At 31.3% G+C, this 13,711-nt stretch overlaps 2 protein-coding genes across 3 annotated transcripts; one reads left to right on the forward strand and one right to left on the reverse strand.

Annotated features, from left to right (window-relative positions):
* Window positions 1-692: 692 nt before the first annotated feature.
* LOC132728327 (uncharacterized) lies at window positions 693-3,015 on the reverse strand. The gene is made up of 2 exons (XM_060713977.1): window positions 2,852-3,015; window positions 693-2,709 (listed from the first exon to the last, which is right to left on the reverse strand). Exon 2 carries the CDS (start codon window positions 2,570-2,572, stop codon window positions 1,946-1,948), a length of 627 nt encoding a protein of 208 aa, XP_060569960.1. The 5' UTR covers window positions 2,573-2,709; window positions 2,852-3,015; the 3' UTR covers window positions 693-1,945.
* A 1,792-nt stretch (window positions 3,016-4,807) lies between these two features.
* On the forward strand, window positions 4,808-11,628 carry LOC132728324 (fas apoptotic inhibitory molecule 1-like). 2 transcript variants are annotated; one of them, XM_060713975.1, is made up of 5 exons: window positions 4,808-4,918; window positions 6,606-6,725; window positions 7,571-7,802; window positions 8,667-8,716; window positions 9,545-11,628. In XM_060713975.1, exons 2-5 carry the CDS (start codon window positions 6,612-6,614, stop codon window positions 9,728-9,730), a joined length of 582 nt encoding a protein of 193 aa, XP_060569958.1. In that variant the 5' UTR covers window positions 4,808-4,918; window positions 6,606-6,611; the 3' UTR covers window positions 9,731-11,628. The 2 variants fall into 2 exon arrangements, with proteins under 2 accessions (XP_060569958.1, XP_060569957.1); XM_060713974.1 differs by having other exon boundaries at window positions 4,842-4,914.
* The last annotated feature ends 2,083 nt before the right edge of the window (window positions 11,629-13,711 follow it).

Here is a 13,711-nt window from a genome sequence, read left to right on the forward strand (position 1 = left end):
GCGTCCTTCAAACGAGGAGTAGTAAGTGCGTTATTTGATAGAGTAGCGGTTGTGTCCTTTAATGGAGTAGCGGGTGCATCCTTTAATGGAGCAGCAGGTGCGACCTTAAATTGAGAGTGGGTGCGTCATTTTGCAACATCGAAAAATTCAGTCAAGTTTATATTAACTTTTAAACAAGATTTTGCACATGCGTTTATTGACTTTATAATATTCAAAAGTGTACAACTTAAGTAAACAATATAATTTGAAATTGAAACAGGAAGATATATTGGTGTAGAAAGAAATGCGATAGTTTGTAAATTTTGTTTTCAGCAAGCTGTTGAATCGTTTTATGCTGTTCACTATAATCAAATACAAATTGACATACTCCTTCCCAAATCTAAATAAATTTTCAAGTGATGGCAATTATGAAAAGAAAAAAAATATTTCAACACGAGTCCATTTTACAATATGAGGATTGAAATGAAAATGCAAAACACACAAAAAATCAATAAACATTTATGCTTTTTATACAAATACAAATGTGTCTTAGTTTTAAATTAGATTAAGTTGTCAAGAAATAATTGATCTACACGAAATGCATCAACAGAATTAAATAATTTTTTTAAAAATGTCACAGGGCCAAATATTCTATACAGAATGTAGGGAAACCAACTCATCAATTTTGATAAAGAAATAAGAAATACGGAAACAATGACTCTGCGTCAAGTACGTATATAATATAAACAGAGATATATATCATCACGCTACATTGAGAAAATTTATAGAAGTTAGTATTATAAACTTATAGAAGTTAGTTTTCGCACAAAATATTAGCAACTTTGATATAATTATGTAGTTTTATTGTTTATAAATATAATAAATATAACTTGATGGCCAACACTGTTCAAGACATTTCAGTGTCAACAAATAGTTGCAATTAAGTATCATGCGTTATTATGACTGTAATTTTTGCTGTATGAATAATTGGAAATCAAGTCTAATTAATACGTCATTATCATTGTACTTTTGCTAACTTATTCCTCACACGTAAGTATAACAATATATACCCTTTCATTTAAGCGATAAGCGTCGAGAAGAGTTACTTCCCTTACCGGATTATACCCGTTGATTGTTATTGCAATATACTATGTCAGTTTAAAGCTGAATAAATTGTATTTATATTGTATTTTTATTTCATTTAAACATGTCATTGTTTGAACATAGTTTCATCACCCGTATATTGTAGATTGGCAAGATAAATACATGTATACAAACGACACAAAATAATAGCGGGTTAGTTAGTTTTCACATAACATAATAGCAACTGAGATAAATAACGTAGTTTTAGTGTCTATTATAAGTCTTAGACATTGATGACAATGTACAAATGACTTGTAAAAAATCAATTGTGTCGTGTACATTTGTAAGATAAATATTAAACGAATAACCCAAAATAATAGCGGGGTGAATCATTAAAAAAAGAACAAATTTATCTCTAAAATCACTAACAATTGTTAATGATTAATGGATTTAACATTCTTAAAATTCAAACTGTAGAAGTCATGTCTTTTCAAAGAATATATCTTTAAAAAGTATTATTTAAATTCCTGGTAAAAGTTGAATTTCACTATATAAATAAACGTCTTCAACTGATATCTAACTCCATTATTGATGGATTTTTGTTTGTTGAAATAGATTATATACATGTATAAAAGAAACTGAGAAATCATACATATTAAAGTTTATGGTCCAATAAATCCGACATGGGTAACAACTATAAATAACTACATGTATTCTCTAAATAACTATTAGTCAGCATTTTTCGCTTCGTCATGCAGCCGTGGCATTATCGCATGACTTAAATTAATGATTCACTCTCCCATCGATACAAAATGACAATTTTGTGATAGACTTTGAAAATTGTTAATATACATATTATTCAATGAAATGCTGTAACGTAAATTTATTCGTTAACAAAGTCTGACCCAGTTATTTCTTTTCTTTGAGGCATTCTCCCTACACGCACTGCAGGTTTACACTCCTTCACCTTTTCAAGCGACGTCTCAAGCGCCGTAAAAGCAGGATTTACCTTTTGGAAAACTAATTCATTACCAAAGGTTTCCATTAGCACTTGCTTCTTTAAGCTGTCTGCATCCACTTTTTTACCGGTATGGTACAAGTCAACCGCTTGATAAAGTTTGTCCAAGGTTTCTCTCTCACTTGTAAATATGTTTGTTATTTCTTGTCTTGCAACCTCCAAATGGGCTAGTCGTAATTTCTGTAAGTTGTCCAGGGCTTTGTTGTACGCTTTGTCAATCTCCGCAAACATCTTTTTTTGTTTCTGGTCCACTGTCATTGTCTTTTTAGACGCCAATATTTCCTGTTTCATAACAAAACATTCTTTCATTTCATGACTCATAGTTTCCATTTCCAGAACCTTACAATCGATACCAAAATGAACCTTTTCTGCTATACAAGTCATGCAAATAAGAGTTTTGTGAGATGAACAGAAACCAGTTGCCTTCTTTTTACCATGATAATCGCAGTAAATAGTGCTGCCGAATCTAGGTAAAGAGTACGACGCTCCCATTTCCACAACTGTTGTTTACTTAAACCGTGCTGCAATTACGTTCCCGAATGTAGAATCGGATTTCAGAAAATGCTGTGTTGGTTTTCAAGAATTAGAAACCCACAGTAGCTGGCCCGCCACGTAAATGGAAACGAAACCTAAAACGAAAGTAAATAAATCCGTTTAAAAATAGTTTCCTATTGAAAATTAAATCAATAAACTGATCGTCAGCCATTTGCGGAAACAACATTCAAACAAAACGGTTAAAAGAAAACTACGCTATTCAAATAAATTGTATACCTCTGTCTTGAATCACGAGGGATAAAAACACAAATGTAATTAAGTATATCCGTAGAAGAAGGAACAATTGAAACAGAAACAGAAAATACAAATGCCGAATTCTTGTTATCGTTCCAATATTTGATATTGATCGATCCTATATATGAGCCGCGTCATGACAAAACCAACGTAATGCGTTTGCGACCAGCATGGATCCAGACCAGCCTGCGCATCCGTGCAGTCTGATCAGGATCCATGCTGTTCGCTGACAAACCCTATTACAAGTAGGAACAGCATGGATCCTGATCAGACTGCGCGGATGCGCAGGCTGGTCTGGATCCATGCTGGTCGCAAACCCATTACGTTGGTTTTGTCGTGACGCGGCTCAAATATAAACTTACTCATCTATATACACTTGGTAGTATTACTTCGGATCAAACAAGTTAAGGTCGAGTGGTTCCGTACTCGACGTAAGATCTACATCGATTGAAAAAGTCCATTAATTTGAACAATATAGGTATAGGCGTTTAATACAAAAAGTGACCGCTCAATGTCAATGCGCTAAAGCATGTGGATAACTGTTTAAATCAAGTAATATTAAATCATCATTGAGGCTCGCCTATTACATGTACAGAGAACAATGTGTATGTCTGTATGTCCGTCCGCCCTTTCAGGCACTGAGTGTACGGACCCCGAACATACCACCACCATTCGTACGTGTCCTTAAATGTCCTTAAATGTTATGATCTACCAAAATGTGACATATAAATTTTGAATTCGGTAAATCACTGCATAATACTAAATAATATATATGCAAGTCGAACGCCCTATCCTCCCGAATGAGAACTCACGTATATGCGTGACATTTGTATTTTAGTTGATTTTTTTCTTAATTATCTTATTCTTATCTTGTACAATACAGTCCTTACGGACAATGGTACTCCATAATCAGATATGCTTTGCAACCGATTTCAAGTATAACAAAATGCTATAGGAGCAAAATGTGCAATCTTATCATAAAAACAAAGTTCAAGTTTAGTAATCTTAGAATTTTTTCAATAGTACGGTCGTTTTTAAAACGTTTTACGCTGTTATTAAGTCGGCGTTTAAACGGTTCGCATTTTTGCTAACCGTGACCACTCCTAAATATTTATCTGCGTTATATTATGCAGAAGATTATCATGTTCTCGTAGCCAGTGCCTTTCATCTCTTTTCAAAATGCATTCGTTTTATACTTTTTAATGAAAATGTCATTACAATAGTTGGCAATTTGATAGCAATAGAAGAGGTAGAGACTGACCGAACGTTTTAAAATTGAAAAAAGTACTGTTACTAACTTGCCTAAGTGTCATATCTTATAGCAAGTTCTTTCTTTTTTCTCTCTGTCAAGGTATAAAGCTCTGCTCATCATCTGACACGATCGGATTTAGACGAAATCAAGGTAGCTTAGACTTTTCAAATGGTAGCGACAATCAAATACTTTAAACAATTAAATTATTATAAATTTGAAAATATGTTACTCTCAATTGTTGTCCTTGCTAAACCCTACAGTATAGCCTGTGCATGCCTGCTGGGCTAGGCCTATATATAATAACAATGAACCTCTCTATTATATTATCAGACACAATTTGAGGAGCTAATTAATTACTGACATTAATCGTTTATCTATAAATGTTCAATTGTGTATATACTGACGTCAAAAAATATTTGTATTTTGCATGTCAATTCATTCTCTGGAGTTAAATATATGTTTATATATCTGTGATATATGTAGACCATTCTTTGTACGTCGTCTAAATTAAAATATAACATCTAGATGTTTATTCAAATTATATAAATCATAACCTCAATAATCTTTTCTAATATTTTGAGTATTTTAAGCTGTTTTATGTAATATATTTGATTTAAAAGCCTACAAATACTTGCATATTTAAAAGCGAAATGATGAAAATCGCAAAGATTTTCGTTATTAGTAAACTCCTTTCGTAAGTTTTATTTCCATTTCCGGACCAATCGGATTACGTTGTTGCCCGGATATTGTAAACAGAATTGACATTTAGCTAATTTTAGCTGTTTTCTTGCTAGTTGGTATCTATCTATATTCATTTCAAAACAATTTTTATTTCTAAAATCAAATAATTTCTGTCAACTGTAATTTTACTCTGAAAATTCGGATTGGCGTTGATTTAGTAAAAATATTTGTTTCCACTTCGTCCTTAAAATATGTCGAACCCAGTAAATTGTAGGATGTTTTAATTACAAATATTTTTTTAAATATTATTCCACTGACTGAGAACTTATATAAATGTTTAATTTATTATCTGAATATCTAAATATAATTTTTTAACTGTCAAGTATACTCTAACTCTGTATTATCGGCGCAACTCTATTACCGACGTACTCTCAGTATTTTGTCATGTGCGGTCATGCATACATTGAAATTAAAATTCTCATTCAATAAAAAATGTAATGATTAGTTGAATTTGTACTGCTTTACCAAGAATATTGATTATTAAAGTCATCAATGAAATTCAATGCAGACATATAGGAAAAGTTAAGTACGCCGATAATACGGAGTCCCATATGCTACTTGTTGCTTCTGGTGACCATCGAAAGGGGATGGCACAATGAAAAATAAAATGTATCTGTTTTGGCATTGAATACCCTTCCCCCATTCAGCAAGTTGAAAAATGTCAATACCCTTTGAAAAAACAAAAATGGGATTATGGGATAAAAAATACTCTTTGGATCAAAAGCTTATCTGGAGCTCTGCAAAAATATGCACCACTTGACCTTTTCAAAACCTAGCTAAACACCATTTTCAGGTACGTTAGTCGTTACAGATTTAGCTCTGGGGAATTACACCAAATGAAGTATAAAGCACTATTACATGATATTTCTATTTTACTATGATTATTTTACCGTTTAAGGTGAAATAAACTTGATGTTTTTGAAAATAATCAATGTTCCTTTAATATCTATTGCAAAGTTTACAAAAAATAAATTGTTTATAATAAAAATTAATAAAATTAAAACAGTCGTTGCTCGCATCTCCCATGATAAATAAAGACATTTTTGGCGTAAACCTGTGTATTAACTTTATATTTTGTATGGAATAATTCATTCAATGATATTTTATTATTAATTTATTTTCTTAGTTTTATCTCACTACATAAAGCGTTCATTGTTACACTCCATTAGGTGATTTCCCCAGAGCTATGTACAGAAAGTACTTGAAAACGGCGTTTAGCTAGGTTTTCAAATTCCTGACTTGCAGTGTCAAATCATGGAAAGCGCCTTTGGTGAAGGATTCACATATTTTTTTCTATTACTTTAAAATTGGCCATGATGAATCCTGTCAAATCTGTGATGTAAATTGTCATAATGAATTTGGCCAAGCTAAATAAGAAACATTTTAGTTAATTGTAGAATTATAAAATTTATTATTTTATTACATGTTACTAGTTTATGAGTAACCTTTCAACAATAAAATTATTGTCTTCCACATAGTAGGAGATATCAGGCCTTTTCATTCATTTTGGGGGAAAATACCTTACCCAGATTGTGAATTTTGTGTCATAAAATTGCTAAATTGGGAAAAATGTAAGGTACTTTTAAATTAATGAATTAGTATACACAATTGTAACTATAAAAATGTTCTTGTTTAATTAACTTTCATAACAGTTTTCCTGTCATACTCTAAGAATTTTTTTTTTTATTTCGTAAAGATAATATTAAGTTCATTTAACACAATCATGTTCTGTTTGTATATAAGATAAAGATGTCTTCTGACTTAGTGGCAACTTGGAGACTGCCACTGCCGGATGGTGATCATAAAGTGGAGTTTGAACATGGAACTACCTCCGGAAAACGTGTCATTATTGTTGATGGAAAGGTATGTTCTATTCATAATTTTTTTTTAATAACAGGCTGTGACTGTATTGATTATATTATATTATATAATTTTTAAGGAATTTATTATATGCAGCAGTTTTAAGTGTCAAGAAAAAAAAGCAAATGGCTTAAGTTCATCATTAAAGCAGGCTCGAAATTTAAATACAAAATTTCTTTGTTGATTCAGTCTCATTATAATCATGTCCTAATCTCCAGTAGCTTTTGCTAGATAACACTGATCAAGACTGATGACATACAGCAACATAATAAAAGGCGTTGCATAACCCACATCTTGTAGACTTCTTACTACAATAAATACTGCAAAATCAGTTAATAATTATTGCACATAATTAATATATTAATTTATATTATTAAACAGAGGGTATTGAATGAGTGTAAGTTCAATACTGAATTTATTGAACGTGTTATATAAAGTTATATTATACGAGCCTCTGGCGAGCATGGTAATAGTATTATTTTATTCAACAAGTTCAATAAATTCAGAATTGATTTTATATTATATAATATTCTATTTACCACATACCCAAAATAAAGATTGTTTAAAGTGAAGAATAATCAATTTTCAATGACACGCCTATAGTGTAAATCTAACATTTAGCGTGTCTTTTCACTATGTTTGTAACGCAAACATCAACATATATGTACGGCCGTACAATACTGTTTTTACACAGTCACAAATCGGCACGGGTATGTGATAAAAAATGAATATTTTTACTTTTTCATAAAATCTTAAACAAATTTTTTTTCTAAAGTTTGATTTTCTTGAAATATTGTGGCTCATCTGCAGGCATGCCACTTTAAAGATTGTCTTATTTTTATATTCAGGAAATATACAGAAATGACTGGATGTTTAAACTTGTTGGAAAAGAACATTTTAAGGTTGGAAAGGAAAACTGTACTATATCTATTGACGCTTGTTCAGGCTTTGCATATGAGTACACTCTGTCAGTGAATGGCAAATCTTTGGAAAAGTTCAAAGATAACAAGAGTAAAACTATGAAATGTTGGTACTTTACCACAGGCTCAGCTAGCAGTACACCTTATAGAGTAGTTTTAGGTGAGTTTTTCATTATTTCAAAGGTGAATTCTCACTCTTGTAATGTTTTACATGGGTTCCCACTCTTAGGTAAGTTTTCACTATTCCTTTCAGATCTTTTAGGTGAGATTTAGCTCGACTTTTTAAAGAAAAGGGAGAGCTATTGTAGGATAATAGGTCACTATCCAAGGCCCATAACTCTAAGATGGATTTTGACAAAAATCATGGCCCATTTCTTGAATTTTGAAAATTCTACATTATCCAGGCTATTTTTTGGCTATCAAGCACTGAGAACAGTCAAGCATGCTTGTCCTTTTGACAGCTCTTGTTTATATTATTACAAAGTTGAACTTCAAGATAAATGAAGTTTTATGGGGTATCCATCATTGCTGAGTGCATAAGATAATGCTAACTGTCAGTCATTTACCCCTCCGAGCTGTAACTTAGAAGCTTAATAGGATGCTGAGTTCTTAAATGTAAGGAATGATAGTTTTACTTACATGCCTTCTTATGTGTTGAATGGTGAATTGAGGTATACTTCTCTTATAAAATGTTAAAAGTTGACATTTGACCTTTATACTAAGTACAAAACCCAGTCTTAAAAAATTACAAATTTAAAATCTAATAAAATACATTGCAACCTTTGTTATGTATATCTCATATGTTGAGTATAGTTTAATGTACATTTTTAACTGAAGGAAATGCTGCAACCGATTCTAAATGTAACAATTGGGTAATTTTTAATCAGTAATATATGCCTGTTAATTAAATTATTGTTAAAATCGAAAAAATTAATATGCAAATAGTTTACTGAGGGATATAAACAAGATTCTATTTAGTGTTAATTTTGATAATAGAAACAATAAACTTTTTTTGAATTTACAGAAAAAGATAAACTTGATATATGGGTAAATGGCGTAAAGGTGGAATCGACTGTAAGTATTTTTAATTTACTTTGAACATACATTGTCTTCTGACGGGCGTCTATGGCAGAGTGGTTAAGGTCGTTTACTTCAAACCCCTTGCCTCTCACTGCTGTAGGTTCAAACCGAGCAAGAGTCTTTGGATTCTTTTATGTGAGAAAGCTATCGAGCTAGCTTACTAAATGTTAGTGGTTCTACTCAGGTGCCTGTTTGTGTCTGAAATAATGTACAGAGGGGCACCTTAGGTCTTCCTCCACCAGGAAAGCTGGACAGACGCCATATGACCTATATTGTGTTGGTGCAACTTAAAACCCAATAAAAAAATCTTTTCCTGCTGCGTCATTGATAATTCATCCTGAAATTTTTTGATGGAGAAAAATTTTTATCTGTTTGGGCATTCGGGCATTTGATAATTTGTTATCTATTTGGACATATTGTGCACTAAAATGAGATACTGTGCAACTTAGTATATTTGCATATTCATAAGCATAAATAGCTAATATAGTTTGATGATATAAAAAATATGAAATATAAATATCTGAAATAATCTGGTTACAGTTTCACATAACACTACTTACTGTGCCAGGAATAATGCATGGGGTAGCACGCCCTCTCAAAATAAAGCTGGAAAATTGCCAAATAATTGCAATAGTGTGATTTAAAGCCAGCCAAAAAAAGGGGAAAAAAATTCTAGTCTGCATTAGATGGCAATTTTTTATCATGGTATTTTCATTGTCATATAATTTTTAAGAGTACAGAAAAAAAATTGATATTTATTTTGCCAAAAGTAGAACCTAACTATTAAATAATATACATTATTATTTTATATTTTACTTGAAGGGCGAATTTACAGATGAAGGCACTGAGACTCACTTTGCCCTTGGTAATAGCTGCAGGTCTGCGTACATCAGGGCGGAATCTACGGGGAAGAGACGGGAAGGAATAGTTCATAAACTTTTTATTGATGACGAGGAGGTCCCGTCGCTAGAGGAACAACATCATAATCAGTTCCAGCAACATGATTAGTTTAAAACAACAGTAGTGTTGTTGACCTTTCTCTTCTTAATACTTGATCTGTTAAAAAAAAGGTTGAAAAAACTGTGGACTTCAATCATGTCAATTCTCACCTCTTTTGTTTATACAAAGTTTTTTAAATGGCTCTTTTAATATGCATTTTGTATCCTACATGAAAAGTCTTTTTAGATTTAAATGAAAAGCGTCTAATGAAATATCATAAAGTGAAATTTTAGTAGGCTTTACATGATTTCTTGGATGAGATTTATTTAAATCTATAAAATGGCAACACATTTAAACATTTTTTTTTATTACATGATATTTTATTAACAGGAAAATGGCAAAGTTTCTATCGATGTAACATTTTATATGAAACATATGAAATATAAAAAATACATATGATGGTTGTATTAAATTGAAAACAAGCGAAGTCATGTGATAAATGTACATTTTGTTTTCTCAAGTTGGTTCATCAATGAGGTTACCCTTTCCATAATATGTATTTGTCGGACTAGCAGTCCAAAGATTTCTTGGGTTCAAACCCCATCTGAGGCAAGTTGTTGTTTTCACGAGTTAGAAACTTTACACTGGTTGCTTTGTACTGGTTGTTTCCAAGAATGGGTCGGGGAGTGTTTCAATAAGCTTATAGCTTCCTTCACAATTTAACTAAAATTAAAACATATAAATTAATATGACTGTATTGAAATATTAGACATGTTAATTTGATATTGATAGGGCTATCTTTCATTTATTTTCAAAGCACGTGCACAATTGATTCTAGGTTGTTTATAGTATTGTAGGTATATACCTAGTCAATATTTTGTTAGCCTTTTTTTTAGATTTCACCTTAAATGGATTCTACTGAGGTTTTTTTAACATGATTTGTTGATTTGTTTACGGATATTATATTTTTAGAAACAAACATTTTTGCATTATAAATAGCTCTCTTGACGCTGTTTTAAGGAAAGCTTACACTGTGTTATGATGTACTTTTTCTAAGATATGAAATAAATCTTTGTTAAATATTCTTTACTTTTTTCCAGATTTAAAAATGATTTGTCAAGAAATCAAAGAGTTTAATTACTTCCTGAACTAGAAAATCAATCTGGTTTGATTGTCTTTGACAATATGTTGGTTTGCAGTAACTTTTCATACCAATTAATAAAATATTCTATACATTTTAATGCTATTTTGGTCAAAAATAATTTTTTCTTGATCTGATATTGACAATGTTAAAAAACAAATATGCCATTGCTAATTTATTATTATTCTTATTATTATTGTATAATTGCAATAGTGTCAAAAAAAATCCAGTGTGGATTTGAATTTCTAAAAGTTTTAATGTAGTTAATCAGGCAGCTATATTAACCTACTATATCAACCCATGTTTGTTATTTTATGCTGAAATCTCAATTTTTGTTTTCTTTTTTCACTCTATTTTATGCCTGCTGTGATCAGAGTAGTTTTATGTATGTGTCCAAAGTGTAAGTGAAGATAGAATAGAGATTTTAATACTTTACTGCTGTCACTCAGTAAACTTTTACCTTTACCTTTGTTGTGTAATTGACTTAACTGAATTAGAATTCCATTTTTACTTGAGATATTTTAAGAGTATAATTTTTGAATTTGAGTAGCTAATAGAAAAGAGTAGTGTTAGACTGTGACTCTGGCAGTACTTGGAAGCATTTTCAGGGTTGAGTGCAGACGTTTGCAATAATTTAGAGCATTTTCAAGGCCTAATGTAGAATCTGGCTGTAATTTTAAGCATTGCAAGGGCTAATAAAGACTATGTCAGTAGTTTGAAGTATTGCAAGGGTTAAAAGTAGACATGTCAGTAGTTAAGTATTGCAAGGGTTTAAAGTAAACTTTGGCAATAGTTTGAAGTATTGCAAGGGTTAACTGTAGACTATGGCAGAATTTTGAAGCAGTTTAAAAAGAATTAAAACTTACTTGTCAACCAAATTTTATCCAAAGAAAATGCTGTATATATCTTGATAAAATAAAAATTAATCATATATTCTGGGGTTTGATTATGAAATATTTCTCTAAGCTTAAATAAGCTTAAACAGGCAGGTTGAAAATGTGGTGATGAAAATGATAAAATTTGCCATCTTGTCACCTTGATGCAGTAATGGATTAACTAATAATGATAGGAGTTAACCTGTTAATGCACTAAGATGACAATATTCTGCATTTACATGGTTTTTCTAAATGTCAATATTTATACATTCCTTAGACTCAGATAATGTGGGTTTTTTAAGTTTGATGTTTTGTAAAACTTCAGCTGCTAATCTGGATGCATGCAGCTTTAAAAGCAGACTTTTTGTAAGAGAACATCACCTTGATGAAATACTGATCATGTTTCTCTATATTCTGTTGAGATTTTTACAGTGTTGTATATCTCATTTTCTCATTTTTGTACTGTGTATATAAAGTATACTTGGTTTGCATAATTGACATAATACTTGATTTGCATAATTGACAAAGAGTGATGCTAATATATTAAAAAATGATCTTGTAATCAATAATCTTGATTCTGTGCCAAATTATGTACCAAATGTACCTATTGTTAATTTGAATATTTTTATAGTATTCAAGTATGTTCCTGGGTCTTAAAATGTAAACAATTGAAAAGTCAAAGAATTGTAGATGCAAATAAGAAATATGAGCCGCGTCATGACAAAACCAACATAATGGGTTTGCGACCAGCATGGATCCAGACCAGCCTGCGCATCCGCGCAGTCTGATCAGGATCCATGCTGTTTGCTTACCAACCCTATTACAAGTAGGGAACGTGATAGCAAACAGTATGGATCCTGATCAGACTGCGCGGATGCGCAGGCTGGTCTGGATCCATGCTGGTCGCAAACCCACTATGTTTGTTTTGTCATGACGCGGCTCATCTGTATACTGAATGCTTGAGTATTTTGGTACATTATACATGTACAACAATGGGCAGAATATTTTTGAGATTAGAAGGTAGTTAGTTATACAATCTGTGAAAATTTGACTTCATAGAAATGGTTTAAGTTACCAGAATTATGAAAAGTAATGGTATTTCAACTCCTTAAATTTCTAAATTACACTGCAGATAAAATGACTTCTTTATGCCAGATAAGTCAGCACGTCCCTGCGGTGTTATCAGAATGCTCTGTTATGTAATATTGTCTGACTTAAAGTTGCTAATTAATGATATTTGAAACCCCTATAAATTAACATTGGACATTTCCAGCTTTTAGACAGAGAAATTTCATTAGACAAATTTATTTGTTTAGAGGTGAAAACATAATATTTGAGATTATGGATAATGTGCCTTCTTTTATATTTGTTGAATACATTTACTAAAATGTCTTATTCTGATACACTGATCTACATTGTTAGTTGTATTTTGGGGGGTTATTTAAGGGTAAGAGGGGATTTTGGAGGGAGGGTAAGGGGGGAGGGTTTGGTATACTGTTGTTGTTTATATATATCTATAACATTCCATGTAACTTATCCATATTATTTATATAATAACTGTTGTATCACTGTGATCAGGGTGTTAATTTTGTTACTTTTATCCTAAATAGTCTGTTATAATAATAAGTTGTTGTTTTTTGTTTAGAGTGCACTAATACACGTTTCCCACTGTGACAAATACACATTATATGTATTATGTATATCATGTTGGTAATTATAAATCACTAATTGTACTTTTTTCTATGTAATCTTTTTACTAAATATATAACTATTTACTGAATATTTCATCTTTGATGTACAATTTGTATTTTTTTGTGTGTTTTTCCTTCGTTCATGTACACAGTAAAAAAGAAAGAAACTAAAAGAATATTTTTGTCTCACATACATTGGATCTGAAATGTATAAGTGTAGTATTGTGTGCCAATAATAGCACTAATAACTTATTTTAGACTTTCATGTTCCTGTATTATGTTTGTAAGGTTATGAAAAATGTTGAAGGCTTCAGTGTGAAACAAGCCTATGATAATTATAGAG

This window comes from Ruditapes philippinarum, unplaced genomic scaffold (assembly GCF_026571515.1).
Source record: "Ruditapes philippinarum isolate M1 unplaced genomic scaffold, ASM2657151v2 ctg4657_1_1_1_1, whole genome shotgun sequence".
In the NCBI taxonomy this organism is placed as follows: Eukaryota; Metazoa; Mollusca; class Bivalvia; order Venerida; family Veneridae; genus Ruditapes; species Ruditapes philippinarum.